The sequence below is a fragment of the Macrosteles quadrilineatus genome, unplaced genomic scaffold, assembly GCF_028750875.1.
Source record: "Macrosteles quadrilineatus isolate MER2022 unplaced genomic scaffold, UCM_ALF_1.0 Scaffold_12__1_contigs__length_5162894, whole genome shotgun sequence".
Classification (NCBI taxonomy): domain Eukaryota; kingdom Metazoa; phylum Arthropoda; class Insecta; order Hemiptera; family Cicadellidae; genus Macrosteles; species Macrosteles quadrilineatus.
The window spans coordinates 3,698,047-3,718,712 of record NW_026542605.1 but is presented as its reverse complement, the minus strand read 5'-3'; the positions used below and the strand labels follow the sequence as shown (position 1 = coordinate 3,718,712).

Here is a 20,666-nt window from a genome sequence, read left to right as displayed (position 1 = left end):
TTATGATCCATACCGTTCCTGTTCTAATAATCATGCAGTATTTAATATGTTTGGACCAGCTGTGTGGAATTGTGAAATCAAAATAAATTTGACAAAAAATTAGTTCTGCTTGTTTACATTTTTTTAATTTTGTGGGTTTGTTCTTTGTTACCATGGATACCATCAATAAATATTTCACTTTTCTGACAACAGCTGGAGTTCCATAACAAATTTTGTTTCCCATGTTAATCTTATGGATAAATACGAAACTTTAAAGGACCCCAGGGCCCCACTCTCTAATTATTTCCCAAAAAAGAAAGTTTCCTGCACAACTTCACGTTACGCTCTTTCCAATGACACCAAAAACATGTCAATCGGTTCAGTAGTTTCGGAGGAGTAATTGTCACAAAAAACCTGCTTGCGTATTAAATAAGTATAGATTAGACGACTCAGAGAGTTTGTGCCCCCAATCGTATGTAAGATCAGGTTGTTTGTCTTTTTTCAAAGTTTGTTGAAGTACAGATTGTTACTTTGGGGAAACTCTAGCCATATCTTAACTGTGTTGAAGCTTGAAGCTACAAAAAATCAGTCAGAATACAGTATTAACAAATTCTCAATGTAGGGCCTATTGCCTAGAACCTCACGTCCATTTAGTTGTAAACCTCTGTCTAAAACACCTGGTATTATGACATTTGTTGGTGCATTTTTCATATAGGGAATAAGCTATTACTGTAGGGAAATAACAACTTTTCTCCATGTTTTTTACCTCAGAATATTCTTATTATTTTCGTATTAACAATTTTTTAAACTGGAAATTGAATTTTAATTATATTTAACAAATAAAAAGATTGTAATAGGTCCTGATGAGGGTTAATTTCTGAACCGGTTACCATTTTTCATCTATCATTTAGCTATTGATTATGATGCTTTATTACAATACGTTGAAGTTAGATGGTTACAAGACCAATGTTTTATTTATACTGTTCTCTTAAAAAAAAAGAACACAAACTACTACTACTAGGCCTATGGTGATAAAATAACAAAAACAATTAAATACCTTTATTTTACTGTAAAAATGCTTTTGCGGTTGCGACATTAAACAAATAATGTTCATTATTGTTTGGAAAGTTTAACTTGCAATTCAAAATTATTGTAAAATAACCAAACCAGGAAGGTAAAATAAATTGGGTGTTTATGTTTGCCCTTTTGCGTGGAATTGTGAAAAAGCCAAAAGCACTGGCAGTGGCACGGCTAATTTTAAATGGACATCACGGGTATTGGAACTGGTGGCTAATGAGGTTACCGTGTCATTGCCACGAATAGACGAGTTGTGAAGTGATGTGAACCAAAAGCTCAGCCGTAACCGACCTATGCTTACTTTGTTGTTACTTACATTTAACATCATATGAGATAATCTTAATAGTTCAATAAAAAATCATATAAACTACATTGTCATTTAGGTGTTGTTTCTGGTACTTGCATATGACACACTAAAGAACCGAGTCTGACAACATTTAATTTAGAGGGGATTCAGTTCAAGTTTAAAATTATCTTCCTTGTTAATTTTTACCATTGTCTGACTTTTGCAACTGTAGTTATTCAACAAGTGATAAATAAGTATTAATTTACGATTGTTGCTCAATCATAAATCAATGCATTTTCAAGCTCACGTTTATTAGTTTGTTGATAATTTTAGTATTCTTTTGGGATTAGGTTCTGTAATAAACTACTCAAATATACAGGGTGGCTGAAAAATAACTTGAACCCTTCAACTAACTAACTAGTAACTAGAACTACTAGGTAGTGTTAGTAACTTTTCAATTATTTGAGATATTTGAAATCAGTTTGCGGCAACCTTCTTAGATATGAGAAGCTACAATAATTATGGTCAGTTTTGAAAATTTTGCCCTTAGGGGTAGCAGGGGGTAGGGGATAGCTCAAAATTTTCAAATGACAAGTATAGTCGAGTTTGGTATCATTTTACAGGTCTTGACAAAACATAAACATTGACATAAAGAAAACCAAAATCGGCTCACTAATAACAAAATGGCGCCCTAAAACGTTTCAAATCCAAATAACTAAGAGGGTGGCAAAAAAATTAACTTGCACCCACTTTAGCTTTTTAACTATTTGAGATATTTGAAATCGGTTTGCGGCAACTTGTTTGGATACAAAGGGCTACAATAATTATGGTTAGTTTTGAAAATTTTGCCCTTAGGGGTAACGGGGGTAGAGGGTAGCTCAAAATTTTCAAATAGCAAGTATAGTCTAGTTTGGTATCATTTTGTAGGTCCTGACGAAACATAACAATTAACATAAAGAAAATAGAAATCGGACCATTAACAACAAAATGGCAGTTCAAAATTACTTTAAATAACCATTGCCTCAATCATTTTTAGCTGCCATTTTGTTATTAATGGTCCGATTTTGGTTTTCTTTATGTCAATGTTTATGTTTCCTATTTGTCAAGACCTGTAAAATGATACCAAACTCGACTATACTTACTATTTGAAAATTTTGAGCTACCCTCTACCCCCGCTACCCCTAAGGGAAATTTTCAAAACTGACCATAATTATTGTAGCCCTTTGTATCCAAACAAGTTGCCGCAAACCGATTTCAAATATCTCAAATAGTTAAAAAGCTATACTCCGCGCCAAAGCTGGTGGCGGCTGAGGGATTTGATTAGGACCGCCAGGTAGGACTACATAGGTCGGACCTGCTCACCGACCTGGCCGTCCTAATCCCTCAGCCGCCACCAGCTTTGGCGCGGAGTATAAAGAGGGTGCAAGTTAATTTTTTTGACACCCTCTTAGTTATTTGGATTTGAAACGTTTTAGGGCGCCATTTTGTTATTAGTGAGCCGATTTTGGTTTTCTTTATGTCAATGTTTATGTTTTGTCAAGACCTGTAAAATGATACCAAACTCGACTATACTTGTCATTTGAAAATTTTGAGCTACCCCTACCCCCGCTACCCCTAAGGGCAAAATTTTCAAAACTGACCATAATTATTGTAGCCCCTCATATCTAAGAAGGTTGCCGCAAACCGATTTCAAATATCTCAAATGGTTGAAAACTTAAGGGGGGGTGCAAGTTATTTTTCAGCCACCCTGTATATTAAAAGAGTAGAAATCATTGGTTTGAAAATAATAAAAATATGTGTTGCCAGAAAAATATAAGTATTTAGTTTGTTATACCAAGAGTTGTAAAATTTGAATTTTTATTTTTAAATAAAACATTTGACGTGCAAAACATATGATGAGAATTTGAACAGAACCCTGGACTGATAAATTACTGTGAAAACCCTCCTCGATGAAGCAGATGGCAATTAATTCTTTGAAAAATTAACCCTAAATATAGGTGATCCTATTTAAAACTGCAAAAAGTAATGAGCGCTGACGTAGACCAAGCGATTTATAGAAGTGAAGTAGATGAGTAGTTTTGTCCAAGTGGTGGTAATTAACTTCTGAGTGGGAGGTTCTAAAAATATCCTAACACCTGGTTATGACGGGGAACTGCACTTAAGTGAATGAATGAAGTTCATTTCCCATAAAAAAAAATAATATAACAATACATAAGATGTAGAGAAATATGACTGGCTACTTGATCCAGTAGTGTAACCAGTTTGTTTATACTAACTTATCCGCTAAAATGAATTGTAGTTTATAGTCTAGCATCTGTTATAAAACATTGGATTTAGATTGAACTGTGCATCTGATGGCGATTCTCTGACATCTGGTACGGTATTTATAAACAATGAAGGTTATTATAACAGAATATTATTGACATAATTTATGTCCTGCTGAGAAGATAGCCAAGTTATTGTTGCTTTGCTAAACTGCTTTAATAAATTCAAACTATTCTTTATTTGAAGTGGTAGATAATTATAGTATTTTGGCCCTAGATATTAAAGAGTGGCAAAAAATAGCTTTATTTACTTTGGGTAGTTTCAGAGTATTATTGGTAATGTATGTACGTGTAATATTTGGTATGACGTTAAGTCTATTTCCACTTCGAACAAAAACAGTCTAAGAACTTTGAAAACAAAAAGGTGTTGTATGGGAAAAACTTTTAACTGTTGATAGAGTGGAAATGAACTTGTTCTTTTAGGTTGTTTCAAAATTATCTGCATAAAAAAGTTTTGTGTTGTTCTTAATCTATTTAGTAAGGTTTTGTAAGTTCCTCCCCAACATGGCAAGGCATATTGCAATCTTGAGTTGATAAGTGCAAAGTCGTCATGAGCTTCTCGAGTACTTTGGGGAAAAAAAATGAAAGTAAGCTGATTCGTCTGAGATTTTATAATGTAAAAGAATTTTTTTTTCTAAATGGATACAAATAAATTTAATTTAAGTGTCTCTGGAAAAATACCATTGTTGAAACTCGTATTAAATATGTATACTAAAACCAGAGAGGTTTCATCAATTATATGTTTAAAAAAACTGATACTAATGCCATCAAAACCTGTAGATTTTTTTAAAAATTAATAACAGCTGACTTTATTTCCTGCACTGTAGTGGGTGCTATAAAAACGTTTGTGGACAGATATACATAGGAGGAAGAATTCCGGCAGGGAAAGTGATTGGCTGTTGAGAAGTGTTGGAAAGTGAGGCGCTCGACTGTTGTTAGCAGGAGAGCACTAGATTCCTAGCCCTATGACATTTGAATGAGAACAGGAACGATACCTGGTGTATTGTAAGAGTCAATTGTGTGCAAATGGTAAACAAATAAAGTAAAGTAAAGATAACACTTTCAAAACTTTACTCGTAGAATTTGAGAAATATAAGACATATTAGAAGCAAAACACAAGTAACCAATAACAAATGCATAAATTATTGCGGTAAATATACAAACTCTCTAACTGTAGGAACACTTTTTTACTGTAGGTAAATAGGTGGGTAATTAATGGAGTAGTTATTGCTTTTTAGAATTGACAAACAGTTTTGTACTCAATGTCAAGTATATCAAACTGTTTTTAACTTTTAAAAACTTAGATTGTTTAAATACCTAAAATAATAGTTATTTGTGCAACTAGTGAGCAAAGTAAGCAATTGACTCACTCGAGAGAAATCCTTACTCACGAGCCATAGGCGAGTGAGGAATGGTTTCTCGAGTGAGGCAATTGCACTTTGCACTCGAGTTGCACATTACATTTTTCCTACAGTTACAATAAAACAAATAAATTAGTAAAGAAAGGTGACATATTTTTACACAGAAGTGAACTTTTAATATGACATTTAATGATCAACACGATCAACAACAGCACAACAGCTGACCAGCTGATTTACAGCCAGTGCTGCCAACGTATTTCGCGCGCATACGACCTTGTCTGCATGTTACGTGCTCACTATTTCGTGCCTTCACGTTGCAAATCTGGAGTGAGACAAAGTAATTAGAGTGAGACAATGTTAACATTGTCTCACTGATGAGCGAATTGGCCACTTTGCTTTCTCAAATCAGTGAGAGAACATGTACATTGTTAGGTAATTGTGGGAAAAAATATTAATAATATTATTATTAATAATACATTTTAATAATAGATTAATTGGATACTGGATATTTGCATTTATGTTGATGTTTTGATGTCTAGACACTTTGTTGTGTGTGATTCCAACTACGACTGGGTTTGTGTAGGTCAGACTGTTCTCTAGTTGAAAGCAGAGTCAAAACCACCACACTTTGTAATCCACATTTTTTCTTTAAATGTGATAAATCATGTTTTTAATTATTTTTATTGGTTATGTTATAAAAACTTGATTTTCCATAACTGTTATTAAATTTGAAAGAACATAGGTAATTTCTTTAAATTCAATACAGATGAAAAAGTAGTGATACTGATATCTTAACTTAATACCATAAACTAATAAAATACTTCTTTACTTAACTGAGGCTTAATTGTGAATAGGGATTATAAAATGTTACTGATAACTAGAATGAAAACATTTGATTAAATGCCACACTATTTTGAAGTAATTTTGTTAAGGTTTTAATACCAATAACAAATAATGTAATCCTTTATTGAACGTAGTTTTATCTCAAGAACCTGTTAAGAGTTATAGGTGCTCAACTAAATCATAGCTAGGTTCTTAAAATAAAGGGATTAAATATTTTTAATTTTACTGGCAACAAATTTTATTTTAAATTTTTAGCTGGTCATATAACCCTTCTTCTCACAACAAGATATCAACAAAATTTGGTAACTCAAATATTGGAAACATTGTCAGTATTTGTAATTTGATTTAAATTTGGTGTAAATTGTCTTTTTAATTATTTTAAGCTAACTTAAACCTTATGAGTCCTTGTATCCTAGACGTTATCACTCATAAAAGAATTTAAAAACTACAAAGAAATTTCTAATCCCACAGTGCCCTAGATATTTAAATTACAATCACTTTGGTATTTGAAAAAATATATTGAGATGGTAACTAACTCTTCAGCGGTTGTTTGAAATAAACATTATTTGAAATTCAAAATTGCTGCTCTTATGGCAGGCAAATCCAAGATGGCCATTAGCTTCCATGGACTCCTTTGGATAACAATTCAAAACTTCAAGGAAAATGTCTTAATCTCACATATATTTAAATTGTAATCACTTTGGTGTCCGAACAAATATTTTTGGATGATAAATAACTCTTCAGCAGCTGTGTGAAAATATCTAAGATGGCAGCAAGTCTCCAAGAACTCGTAAAAGTAAAAATTAGTTTTCAATTACTTTATATCAGTAGCCTACTTGTTCAGATTAAGTTGTAATATTACTCAAAATTATTATATTCAGCGAGTAAATAAGTATTTTTAATTGAAACCCCAACTTCTCACTCTTTCACTTGTAAATTTGTTTGCGTTCCAAAATTAGACCGAAATTAATCAAGCTTCTGACATTTTGAAAACACTCCAAACTCTTGGCAACTTCCGTGTGAGATATAGAAAACATGGCCATGGAACTCGACAAAGAACATAAATCCAAATTTCAAATACAAACGTCCCTAACTGAATTCCTCTCGGTGATATTTCTGAAGCGTGATATTTTGTCGATGCTTCTGTTTGGATTTTGTTCTAAAATCTGTCAGTGAGGTTATAGTCACTCGCTAATAATAGACCCGAACGTTAGAGCCAGTTTGGCTCTTACATCAATTGTTGGTTCCCTTTATTGCTTTAAGCGTATTGTTGAGTTCAGTTGCCTTTCTTAAAACCCGGCTTCTGAGAAGCACTTGCATTAGTGTTTTACTTCTTTGCTGTCAGAAACTTGGGTCATATTTAGAACTAAACTAATGCATGCATGAACTTTTGTTGTAAAGTGTTTCTGACAATTCAGGGCTAATTTCATTTAAGTTCCTGATGATTTGCAACAAGTCTTTACTGGCTTTTAAATCATTCAAGGATTTTTTTTTGTTTTAATATGAGAAGAGATCCGAGTTAACGCCATTGATTGGGAAAAAGCCTAGCTCCATGAATGTGTCAGAATAATTAAAATTTTGACTTTAACACCATTAGTAATTTTCAATAGTATTTTTTTATTTCGCACTTTAACACCTTCTTTAAGCTAACGATAATCTACTGTCGATCTGATTGTATTACGTTTTGTAATGTTTTTTTTCTAAGATTTTTTTATGCAGTTTCTTTATTAATGGGGACTCCATTTTGGGGAGATAATTGAGAAAAGCAATGAGCAATGTGAGGAATCCTTTCAACCTTACTTGCAAAAGTGTTTAAAACAGTGTGTGTACCAGTGGATCCAGGTGTTGGGATATTTTTGGACTCCTCATTTCCCCTTTCTATGCCCATCTTGTACGTCTTCACAAAGTTTTCCTCTTTTCGTTTAATAACAATAGAATTAACAAATCATTGAGTACGTTGCCGTCCATTATTTGTTTTTATGTTCTCATTCTGCCTATTAATTTTTCTACTCTTGATTGGATGTTTGATACATTATTGTATTTCTGTTGTATCAGTCAAAACCAAACTTAAATTCTCCTAATGTTATTTTCTTGTAGATAGAGAACAGAGGTGAGTTAACAAGACTAGGATACAAATCTCCTTGTAGTGGAAACGTTGTCCAAAATAAATAAATAAGTTAGTAAAAATTTAAAAATTGATTAATTAATATGATGTAAACATATTAGGAGATGAATTTAAAATCAGAATGAGAGAAACAGAGGGAATAGAAAAACTCCAGAACAAAAAAATGATGAAATTTCAGCTCTGTTGAATATTTTATTTTATATTAATCTGAAATGTAAACTTAAATATTATCTTTTGTTGTTTACATAAATTATACAAATAATTAACTGGATCACTGACTGTGATATCCAAATCTATTACAATAGAATAAATATATTGGATTATATTGGTTAGAATAAATAAAAGAATAAAGAATGCATTATTGTATTTTTAATAGCCAATACAATGAGTTTTTCCCTTAATTTAAATCAGTTATCATGCTAGTAAAAAATAACTATCATTATTCAATTTATCCAAATTTTTATCATGGAATTAGGTTATCAAAGAAGTTTTTTTTAGGCTGCCAACTAGCCAAAAGTGTGTGTTTCTTTATGGATACTAATGAATGTTTTGTTCAATCTATATCACTGAGATAAGAAATAGAATCATTTCAGTTCTAGCTTGGACCATGATTGCATCAACACTTGTCCATTCGTGTATTTCTCTTGATTTTTTTGTTAGTATTTCAATCTATAATTATTCTTGAACTACTTGTCATTAGATTAATTATTAAATAATTGTAATTTCATTAGCCTAAGTAATATGGATAGGTTAAATTTAATTACACAGCATGTTCATTATTTTCAATTATTTATTCAGTAAATATGTGATAATTTTCTTGTAAAATCATTTAAATTTTCTAATGTCACATAGTTTAGTGTTTTATGGTTCATATAATTTTTGTGAGGAAGCATTGTCGTATGTAAAAGAATATATTTTACCTCACTACCTAGAATAACCAAAACAATTTGGTAAGCGGTGTGAATTAAATAAATCAAAATTTACATAATACCTAATTCTTATTAGGAGTATTTTCCTAATGACATAAAATAGTATATTTCTAAGTTGAGACGAAGTTGAGAAACGATCAAGAGCTGCAAAACCATTTCGGTCCATGGTACGAACGCTATTTTTCACCACACTATACCTTATTTCACTATTCACCACAATAATAATGCACTCTGATAGTCAACACAACTACAACTTTAAGGTTATGTGAAGAAATAATTTGAGGAATCAGCTAAAATAATAATAAATAGTTGCTAGGCAACGGTGACAATAAAACAATTCGATCTATTCTATGGATACTCATTGTGTATTTAATATGCATTCATGTTTTAAGAAAGTAAGCGGGCAGCTCATTTTGCTGCCCTAGGGATGTAAAAACCTGTTCGGTCCCCAAATGACGATGACAGCTGGCATGGCCAGCAAAATGTAGCTTTCAGCCACCAATTAACGTATGTTAAACAGCTAAAAACATCATAGTGTGGTGAAAAAACATGTGCTTACCACTTGCTATTAATTTTAAGCCTCAGTGTTTTTAGTGTGAAAATTTTATGCATTTTTTTAAATTTATACCCAGGGTAGAAAATATGGGAAATGTACTTAGAAACTTAAAATTAATTCTGTTACCTATTCTTTCTTCTTATTTGTATTCAGATTTGTGACTTTCTTTGTGTGTAGCGATATTTATAATGGAAGGATTCTAAGAGATGTTCTTTGTCATCTTTAGTGTTTATGGATTCTTCTTTACGTAGCAATCTGCTGCGTCCAATAGGCAAGAAATTAGACAGGTGTGTTGTGATCCCAGAATCACTGCTGTTACTGGCATCAGAGTTGGTCTCGACAGTTCTGTCTCTGTTATACGTGATTTGAACCTTGCAAGACAAGTGTGTGCTTAATTATGTGTAGGCGATGGTCGTACATCAAGAAGATTTGTTAGTGGACATTCAAACAGCGTTGCCAACATTTTTGCCCTCTTGTATTCCAAGAACATCGACAATAACAACAAAACATTAGCACAAGTGTTGTCTTATCTTGCATAATTGGCTAAGGTCTAAATGACATTTATTATTTTGGTCGGGAATCGTAAGTGGTTTATTCCTGAAATTTAATGATTCATTTTTTCATGAAATGGTGATTAAGAAGTTTATATTTTTTGTGGTTACAATTTGCAACACTGAATGTATCAATTCGTATAGTAAATAATAAGTGTAACTCCTTAATTTGTACTATACTTAGTTTGTTAGGTTTTGGTGTTTGGGGCCTATCACAAATAACATATAATTACTGTAATAGAAGGTCTCTCTCTCAGAATCTAGTAAAAGTGTGTAATAAATTTAATTTTAAGTTACAATAGTCTACATTAAACATCCGTTTAAAATTTATATTTTTACAAATTTTGCATTTTATTACAAAGAGTCATTAACTGTATAGTGAACAGCTTGTTTGTTGTCGCTGTGCGTGTGTGTGAGTGTGTGTGTGTTAGTGTGTGTGGGAGCGTGGGGCAGGCAGGGCAGTGTGCCAGGTGTATTTTTACCTCTCAACGCAGCGTCGTGCCTCAGTCGTGGATTGACAGCATGTCGAGCTACCACCAGCATGATCGCTCCGCGCGACGTCCCTCTTCGCGTCCCAGGAGTTTGTACGCCGCGCAAGGTGCATCCTCAAACTACCTCTCAAACTATGGGCCCTCATCCTCAAATTATGGGTCGTCATCATCAAATTATGGGCCGTCATCGAATTATGGATCATCCAACTATGGATCATCCAACTACGGTTCATCATCTAACTACGGGTCTTCCTCATCTCCCTACCTCAACAGTTCCCCCTATGCATCGTCTTCGTATAGTTCTCCATACTCAAACCATTCTCCATACAGCACCTATGGTGGAACAACGTCCGGCTATGGCGGACTCATGGTACCGTCTTCGAGCACGTATAACTTATCGTCCTCGTCCTCTAAGTTGTCTTCGTCTCCGAACTCATATTCTAGCTCTTACTTAAACAATCTGTTGCAATCAAGTGGAAACGGTAGGACTGCTTCACCAACATATTCCATGAGAACTACTTCCCCCAACTCATCATTCTCTAAAACTCGTCAGTCATCGGGCAGTTCCCGACAGGTGACTAGTCGTTCCAACAGCTTCAACAGACATCAGCCGTCACCACTCACAGCCAAGTCAAGGTCTTCCTCGGCAGTCTCACTCAGGAGTGACACTTCCGAAGGTTACGCTGTAAGATTTTTTTCTCAAAATCAATAATTTGTGTGTAGATTTTTTAAGTTTGAGCTTTTTTGTGAAATTATTTGTTGATGGTCTGTGGTGTGGATCTTAGTTAAGAAATATGTATAGGCAACAATATGTGTGCTTATAGTTATCTTTAAAATATCTTTAGGAAATTTGTATGATTTGTCCATCTTTGATTGGCATAATATTACCATAGTTCTCTGAAAATGTTATAGTAATTGTCATGGTTTGTTCTTGGATTAAGTTTAAGCCATCTGGATTTTGCAATGATTTCTTTCACTTAAAATGAGGTGCTACACACACACCTCAAGGTTTCATTTCATTTTAGGGGTATCTCTTACATTGTCAGTTTAAGGTAATTTTGCACACAATTTTGCTAGAAGTGCTTAAAGGATCAATTTTAATTTTATATACAGTTGATTACGGTAGGTTTATCTATTTTACCACTTTTTGCTGTTGAATTTAGTAATTAGTCTACAATTTAATAGCTTGGTTTAGAGTAGAAATCTGTTATTGTCAAACTCAGAAGTAGGTAGAATGGTTTTATACCTAAGCCAACAAATATACATAAACCAAAAAATATAATACAACAATATTTTATAACATAATATCCAAAACTTAAGGGTTTTTGTAAGGCCTTCCTCAAATTTTCCGTTGTCCTAGCATAAACAATAAAGCACATATCAGACTATTTGACTATTTCAAATAAAATTTTACTTCAACAAATATTTGTTTAAATGTAAACGATCTACCAGGTTTAGGTAACCTATCAAGCAAATTCAGTACTAGTGTGTTTGTAGTAATTCATCAGAAAGAAGATTTGAAGTTATTCTTTTGCAACAATATTTTTATGGTTATTCATAATCATGACGTGGAAATCGGTCTAAATGGTGTGCAATAAACAAACCTTGACTTCTGAAAATGTTCATGTAGGGCCTACATAATTTTCATTGTGTTTTTACTACATTGGCATTTTTAAAGTTTATTTGGAGGAGGTCCAAATTTTATTAACATGATAACATGTTTACTATTGGTTACAGAAAAGCCACTTCTTTATTCGTTCTTTGACCAGTTTGGAACAATATGTTTTCTAACCATCCTTTGAATCTAGATTTCAGTACATTTCTATTGCCAAATCATGCTTAAAACTGATAAATATGATCTGTCTGTGACATTAACCAAGAAACCAATCTCATCCACATCTGGTTACATTTTTTTTTCATTTTTCATTTTTGTCGAAAGAACCAAGGCTCCCGAACGACTACCCGGTACCTAGTTATCCTTAACCCGGGCCCCATGGCGTAGGCCGGAGCTTACGCACCAACCCTGAACACACCATGGGGTGGATGACTTAAGGCCATCAAGCTCATCGGCTGCCAAACGGCAAATGACCCATCGGAAAGAGGGTTGCCCCTCAATCCTAACCAGGGATACAGAGCAACACTCAGGACCTATCTAATCCCTGACAGGCAGAACCCGCCATCAAAGCCAGGAGGAAGGGGACCGTCAGCTGGGACCCCAACCACCTATTTGCACCACTACCCGATCGAGGCCTACCCATTTACTGGGAAACTAGAGATAACCAGGGCGATAGATCCCCAGATATCCCCAGCGGGCTTGACCCCAGCACCCGATCTACTTCATTTGCCCATCCAGCCCAACATCACTGCCAGGCCATCAGGGTTTCCCAAAAGGAGGCAGGTATAGAAGTGGGACCCACCCGGATGAACCTATCCACCAAAGGTGGCGACACCCTTAACTCAATTGAGGTTCCAGGGAGAACCCCCCACACTCTAGATAACCATACCTTCCGGGCTCAGAGACAGACAGGGATTGGGTGATGGAGTGCGCCCAGCCGTTGCCCTCACACTGCGGAAAGTTACGTTACCCTAGAGTGTCCCCATGAGCTTACGGGTACTCGCCCGATTCCACCTCCAGGAAAGGCTACTTCCAAAGTCAAGGATTTGCCACACAAAATGTTGATCGCACACAGCAACTTGATCGCACATCTGGTTACAGTACTTATTGATATTCAAACTTCAGGTGTATTTGCAACCAATATTCCTGTGATGTGGGTTATCAACGTAGATGATCAATTTTAGCGCCGACTTACTTGAACTCTATTGTCAGTGATTGATATCCAGAAATAGATATGTCGGGATTAAAACCTTTCAAGACCCTCCTCTCCACCATTTACCATAAATGTCAGTCCCTCCCCTAATTGTTGTAGGTTTTTATGTAGATTTTGTTAAATCGTCAGAATAAAAATGTATCAATAATTGATTATAAGGTACAAACATGTTGAACTGAGTCAATGGATTGTGTTGCAGAGTGGAACCGAGAGGTCAGGCAGATCTTCAAGGCTAAGTTCATCAACCGATGGTGAAGCAACTGCCAATGGAGAGATTGATTATAAGAAGGTAATATTCGCCAACACTGTGTAATATTCATATTGCGCTTGAATTAATTTGTGGACAATTTACAACAAAAATTATGAATACTAGCTCATTTTCATATATTGGTTTTTTATGTAATGTAATCTTTTCTTGGGCTATTTTATTAGATAACAACATATAGAAATAATGTCAGTTTTCATCATGTCCAAAATATTATTCGATCTAACATTATTTTTTCTTTTCTGCTAACTCATAGTGCACCATTTCTTTAGTGTCAAAATAAAAAGAACTCTGTTACATTTAATGCCATTGTTAGATTACCTAAAACAGTTCAGAAGTTTTTAGGCATGTAAGCCATTTTAGAGCATAGTGGAAATTCCTTTTTTTGTTTCCGTCATGTAATATTGAATCCGGTTTCATCCCCTAGGCATGTAAGCCATTTTAGAGCATAGTGGAAATTCCTTTTTTGGTTTCCGTCATGTAATATTCAATCCGGTTTCATCCCCTAGGCATGTAAGCCATTTTAGAGCATAGTGGAAATTACCTTTTTTTGTTTCCGTCATGTAATAATAAATCCGGTTTCATCCCCTGTCACAATTGATTTCAAAAAGTTGTCTCCTTCATCATGACAACGCTCAAGGAACTCCAAAGCTGACACCATTTGTCAAGTTTTGTGGCAGTCCGTCAACATTTTTGGGACCCAACGAGCTCAAAGTTTTTTTGTAGCCTAACCGTTCAGTAACAATAGAGTACAAAACAGACATTGAAACTTCTTGAAATTCCATAGACAAAGCAATAATAAATGGTGATCTGAGGTTTTCATTAGCCATTCTGTCAACTTGTTGAACCAGGTCATCTGAAGCGACAATTTGCATCCTTGGCCTCCTCCATCATGCACATCATTACGGCCATCTTTAAATTGTTGACACCGTTCAGCACAACACCATCACTCATGAAGTTTCCCCCATACACACGACACATTCTCCTATGGATTTCTGCAGCACTATGGCCTTCAGCCTGTAGAAAACGAATCACACTTCTCACACTCTAAATCACTACTACTAATCACACTTCATTTATAATTGGCGAGAGCATCAATAATGACGGACATGTTTACGTGGTTGTAGCACAAAGCCGACTGATGCCTGAATGTCAACAATGGCGGAGTGTGTAGTGCGAGAGCTGCGCAGTCGCCTACAGTGCATGCCCGCGTAGCGTCTGCACGGAGCGATCTGAGGTTGAAGAAAAACACCCCTCGTACAAGTCTTATATTTACAAAATACCCAAAACAATGGTTAATAAAAATGTATGATTGGTTCATGACACCCTAGCAGTAACAAAATAAATGTTTTATATCATGAATGCAGTTCTTTAGGTTCCTATACAGTAGACTCCCTCTTATCCGGACACCTTTTAACGGGACTACACTCGGCGGGTGTTTATCAGCACATCTAGACTAGATCGGACTAGATCGGCAGGAAGTGGGCGGTACTGAAACGACTGTTCTTGTTGGAAAGATTTGGTGATGACGTGTCTAAATATAATGCTTTCCTAAATTTAAGTCAAATACTGTAAACAGTATGCATTTCAACATTCCGTTTTAACGAGTGTTTGAGGACGTAGGTTTAACCGAAAAAACCGTCATCCGGACTGGCCTCGGTCCGGATAAGAGGGAGGCTACTGTATGTGTTTTTCTTGTTTAAAATGATCTAATTAACTATGCCTGTGTTATATGTGTAGTGTGTAAATACTGTTCTTTACATTTTTGAATCGTTTTTGTAGCTTTATGAAGAATCTCAGCAAGAAAATGAAAGGTTAAGGGAGAAATTGAAAAAAACAGAAGAAGATCTCAAGGAATCCAAAACGCAAGCAGAAAAAAATGCTTCTGTAAGTAATGTTTTATTATGCTCTTGATTATATGGCTAAAACAAAGTTTCCCCAAAAGCCTAGGTAAAAGCCCTTTTTGTTGCCAACAATTTTTCATGGCACTTTGTTTTCATAAATTTAATACCTGCAATTTGAACATTGCCATCTAATCTTATAAAACTGGAAATATGTGGCTAGAAAAACTCATTAAATCTAAAAGGCTTTGATAAGTTTGAAATACCTTTCATATATTGGTCGATATATAAAATAAAATGTGACCAGATTTACAAAACTGAATTTAATCCTCCTCTTTTTTCTTCTTATTGTATATACATTCATTCTTATGTATAGGTTTTTTTCTATCGTAACAGTAAAATCCTAATCTAGAAAGAAAAGTTGTTCTTGTAAAGATAGTTTAGCTAGTAGTTTTGGCTATCTCGGTTTGTTTTTATTTAATGTCCTGAGTACATATTATTATCAATTTATTTTCCAGCCTGGAAAAAATTCCATGTCAGAAATGGAAAAGCGTGAAAGGCGAGCTTTGGAGAGGAAGCTTTCCGAAATGGAAGAAGAACTCAAGGTAAATTTCAATGGTTAAACTTTTTTTAATGCAATAAATTTTTTTCCCCAATATAATATTGTTGTGTTAACCAATTAATAACATTTGCAGCAGTTTTATATTTTGAATGGAACTATACAATGATTATTCAACTATAGTGTCAAAGAATTGCATTTCCTGGCCAATGTAAAACTTGTATTAAAATAGGAAAAAATATTTTGCCATGACAATACTAGAATTGCATTAGCTTTTTAATGAGTGTTGATAACAAAGTGTTTTTAATGTTAAGATTATTTACTTTGTTGTTTCCTTTTAACTAAAATAGTAATTTATTAGTTAAACAGTACTTCAAATAGATTAAATACACACACAAATATATACACTGAAAAATTTTTAACTGATGAGTTAGGGATGTTGTTAAAAATAACTTGTGCTGACCCACCGAAGGCTGGTGCAGTAAGAAAATCAGTTTTACAATTTGTTCTAAACCCTCAATAATAACAGTATGTTTTGCCCCCCAACCACATACAAAATATCTCAAAAAACTTAACCAAATAGATCCCAACTAACCTAATGTCAATAGCTTCAACAGTGATGGAGATATAGAACTTTGCTCGTCTGTCTTCTAATTATTTTCCTGTCATTCCAGCAATTACAAAAGCTCAAAGCAGAAAACGAAAGATTGCGAGCGGAAAACCGAGCGTTGACTCGTGTTGTGTCCAAACTTACTGCCTCTGCGAATGTCGGCAAATAGGTAAAGAGCTCGGTGCATGGTCCATCGCAATCATCCCGGCTTGCGTTTCTGTTCTGAATGGGATCTTTTGCAATTAATCTCCGTTAACACGCCCTTGTGTCCGTCCCACGGTGCTAACTGTGTTCAGTTTCCACGATGTTGTCCATACACTTTTACGTTGATTTTGTTTTTTTTCATGCATAGTTAGAATCTTTAGTACTTCTTCCTGGATAGCCCATGTTTCAGTTTATAGTTTTTGTATCTAACTAGTACTACATTCTTATTTGTACATATTTAGGCGACTTTTGTGTATTTTCCTCAGTTTTAAGTATGTTTGTTGTTTCTTTCTGTTTTGTCTTCATTAACACTTGAGTAAGTCTCGATAGTTCCTCGAAACTATTGTACAAGTCTGGTTTTCTATACTTGATTGTTTTTATAAACTAGCAAACTAATCTTTGAGTGTTGTCTGTGATGGCTGTATATATATAAAGCTTTCAACTCTTTTGGGTGATAATTATTCACTCATCAGGTACAGTTTGATGTCAATAGCTCAGTTATCTATGAGTCATCTGTTATAGATGTGAAGCTTACTAATAAAATGTGAATTTGTGTAGAAATAAATATTCTAATAGCATACAAACAACAAATAGAAAGGTCTTATCCAAGATCTTTTTGATAAGATTGATAATTATGTCTTGAACTAGACACAATAATTGACTTGTATTATTGTGACTATTTCAAATCTTTAACACATACCCTATTAGTCGTGCCACTGAAACAAGCCAAAATTTTACACAGGTGCGTCTGTAATAACCCTACAACACTATTTTCTTCTTAAAACCAAGGGTAATTCAAAATTGCCTTACCTCATAGGTTTTGTTTGACAATGCAGAGAAAGGAATCATCTAGTTTCCTATAAATCATTATCAACTTACCACAAGGGTGCAATTTATATTATTGTTTGGTGGATGCATTTTCACCAAAATGGATTGTCTTTGGAATATTCTCAATTATAAGATGAAATGAAGAAGTGGGGAGATAATTTTCTCATCATCATACAATAATATTACACATAACAATTTTGGTAAATGCAAATAATCCTAATTTATGTAGGATACGCTGCTCTCTATTAATTCTTCTAAAATTTGTTGTTGTTTTTTTGCAGCTAATTGAAAAGCTGAAATGTGAAAATCAGAAGCTGAAGGATGAGAATGGAGCTTTAATAAGGGTGATCAGCAAGTTATCCAAGTGATGGGTGGTACCAACACGACAACTCGTATTTTCCCTTTGCTCGGTTTTATTTATTTATTATAGTCTAATTGCTATTATGTTTATTGAATACCTGGCATCGTTCGGGCCGGTTAGGTCCATGGCCGTTACCAAACGTTGTATATAGTTTCCTATGAGAGTTTAGTACTACATACATGTATACATTTGTTTATTAATTTTTATATAAAAATTATTACATAAGGCCAGTGACTACCACAGTGTCTTCATATCAGTGTGATATAAAATATCACAAACCAAAACAATTAATTGGTTCGTTAGTCAAAGATTAGAGGAAAAACTACGTATTAATTCTGTGATTTTAAAAGTAGTGTATGATTAACAATGAAAAATTCAGTTATTGGCTTGAAGCATTTCACCAGCATTTAAATATTTAACTAGCTTTAATTCAAATTTTAAATCATTCCTGTAGCTCTCTGTAGAATTATGGTATGATTAACTGGTCAAAATATAAACACATTAGCTTTGATAAAATATCATTTATGAATCTATTCTATTAAAAATGTTTATTATGTTTTTTGCTCCTTAACTGGTTGATGATCACACAAAAAATGAACAGCTATATTGAAAAGAGATGGAGTTTCCAATTTTTCATTATTAATTCAATTATATATTTTGAGCAGAAAGCAAAATTTGAAATACTATTCTCCAAAAACTTTGTTCTGGGTTCAACATAACATGTTTTTATTGTTTTTACTAGTCCTCTGTATTATTTGGATTAAATAAGTAGTGTTATAATAGCCTTAACTATCTACATTGAAAAAATATAATTACAAACTAGCAAACTACCTTCACACTCACTGATCTTGTTAAAATACATTGGAAACCAACAAGAGACGTTGATTGTGAAGCTTTGGTGATTTTATCATCTTAATAGTTTTCTCTTCCACATACAATGTGCACTTTAACAGAGACTATACAAATTACTATTTCAAGCTAACTACACAATTTTGAACAGTGACATATCCCAATATCTTTAAAAACTATTTTTTTAAGGTCTAATTTTTATTTTTGATCTATAAGTTCATGGTACTAGGTACTTGAGATTTCCCTCCAAGCGACTTCATAAGAACATCACTGAAGTATCAGTTGTATATAAGTGAAAAATAACATGTATAGTTCTTTAGCTGTTTTACATATCAGAATATTAAACTAACATCTTCATAATTTAAAAGTTCAACTTATTCTTCACACTTAAATATTTCTAAATTATAGCCCATTGCATGAAAGTTAGGTGTCGTCCATAAAATGTGGTTGTTGAATTTTGATAGACCTGATCAATTTTTGTAAATAATAGCATTGTGCACAATCTTCCAATAACATTGAATAATATGTTTAGTACATTTTAAACGTATGGACAATAAGGTTTATCTTTATAACCAAGTATCAGCCTAAAATATTAGTTTCATCTGTTACTGGTATCTATTTAAAAAATGTATAAACGTACATTTTGTTATTATCCAAAATTTATTTAATGTGAAACTATAATTTAAATCTCTTTATGTTATAGAACAGGGAACACCAGCAAATAAACATTTATTGCATGTTATGAAAATGAGGAGCAAAAACTAGGTTTTAGTGTTAAAACACAGCAGCTAGTAGGAACAAGAGTAAAATGACAGAACATGGGTAATAATTATGGTTTAATTTATTCTATACAATAGTTTTATTATTTCGTTAAATTATTCTGTGTTTGTATTCGTTTTATTTTTCATTTTAAGCTTTTGTGTGTATTTGTAGGTCCAAAGTAAATGTTTATTTTCTAGTCCTTAGGTTTTATACCTGTTCGATTGTAGATAGATACAACAGTTAAGACTATTTGGGGTTATGAGGGACTTTTTTTGTACATCTTAGTGCAATACTCGTCTTAAAACTATTGTTAAACTTGTATAGCAAGTTTGCAAATAGCACTCGTTAAAACATTTCACACCATTTTAATAAATTCTTGTACAAATAGATGTCTGATATTTAAATTCTTTACTGTTGTATTTCTGCCGGTTATCTTTTTTTACACCGGTATCTTTTAAGGTTAAAACGATGTGCCTTTTGCTTCATATAAGTTGAAAACTCTTTGTCTATATTATTGTATATCTTGTAAAATTAAGAGTTTTAGTAAATTTTATGTGGCTTTGTTATTTCAATATGCAAATAAAAGTCGAGATTTGTTTAATATGCATCTTCCTTACATCCTTCTTTTTAATATTGGATCACAAGTTTCCTAGTGTTTAGAGTTTGGGAATTTCTCTACTTAACATAACAAATTTCGTCAATTAAATGAGCCATGATTTATAAAACTTTGACAAGTTCAGTACTGTGATTTTAAAATAACTTCAATCAATTAATACAGTGATTGAGAAAAGCATCTAAAATAACAGGATAAGTGTTGACAGAAAATGTTATTTTCACAGATCCAGATTTTCTAAGTTCATTAACTTGACTTCTTTCACTGCACTAGATTCTAAGCCATCCTTCTTCACTTCACCACAGCTCTTGCCTGCCTTCCTCGATCTCTTTCTGTACAGATCTTCTCCAAGTTATTCTTGGTCTTCCTCTCTATCAAAGTTTATTAGGGTAACAAAAAAAAAAAGGATTATGGACATAAAAAA

At 33.6% G+C, this 20,666-nt stretch overlaps 1 protein-coding gene across 5 annotated transcripts in view; it reads left to right on the top strand.

Annotated features, from left to right (window-relative positions):
• The window catches only part of LOC129004847 (protein phosphatase 1 regulatory subunit 12B-like), an 82,546-nt gene extending 62,316 nt beyond the window's left edge, over nucleotides 1-20,230 (top strand). For 4 of the 5 annotated variants that reach the window (XM_054433513.1, XM_054433511.1, XM_054433512.1 and 1 more), the window contains 5 exons: nucleotides 13,550-13,639; nucleotides 15,398-15,502; nucleotides 15,975-16,061; nucleotides 16,690-16,794; nucleotides 17,939-20,230. In XM_054433513.1, the coding sequence (XP_054289488.1) occupies nucleotides 13,550-13,639; nucleotides 15,398-15,502; nucleotides 15,975-16,061; nucleotides 16,690-16,794 (387 nt within the window). In that variant the 3' untranslated portion in view covers nucleotides 17,939-20,230. The remainder of the gene's footprint in view (nucleotides 1-13,549; nucleotides 13,640-15,397; nucleotides 15,503-15,974; nucleotides 16,062-16,689; nucleotides 16,795-17,938) is intronic. The other variant, XM_054433509.1, reaches the window with a different exon arrangement.
• The last annotated feature ends 436 nt before the right edge of the window (nucleotides 20,231-20,666 follow it).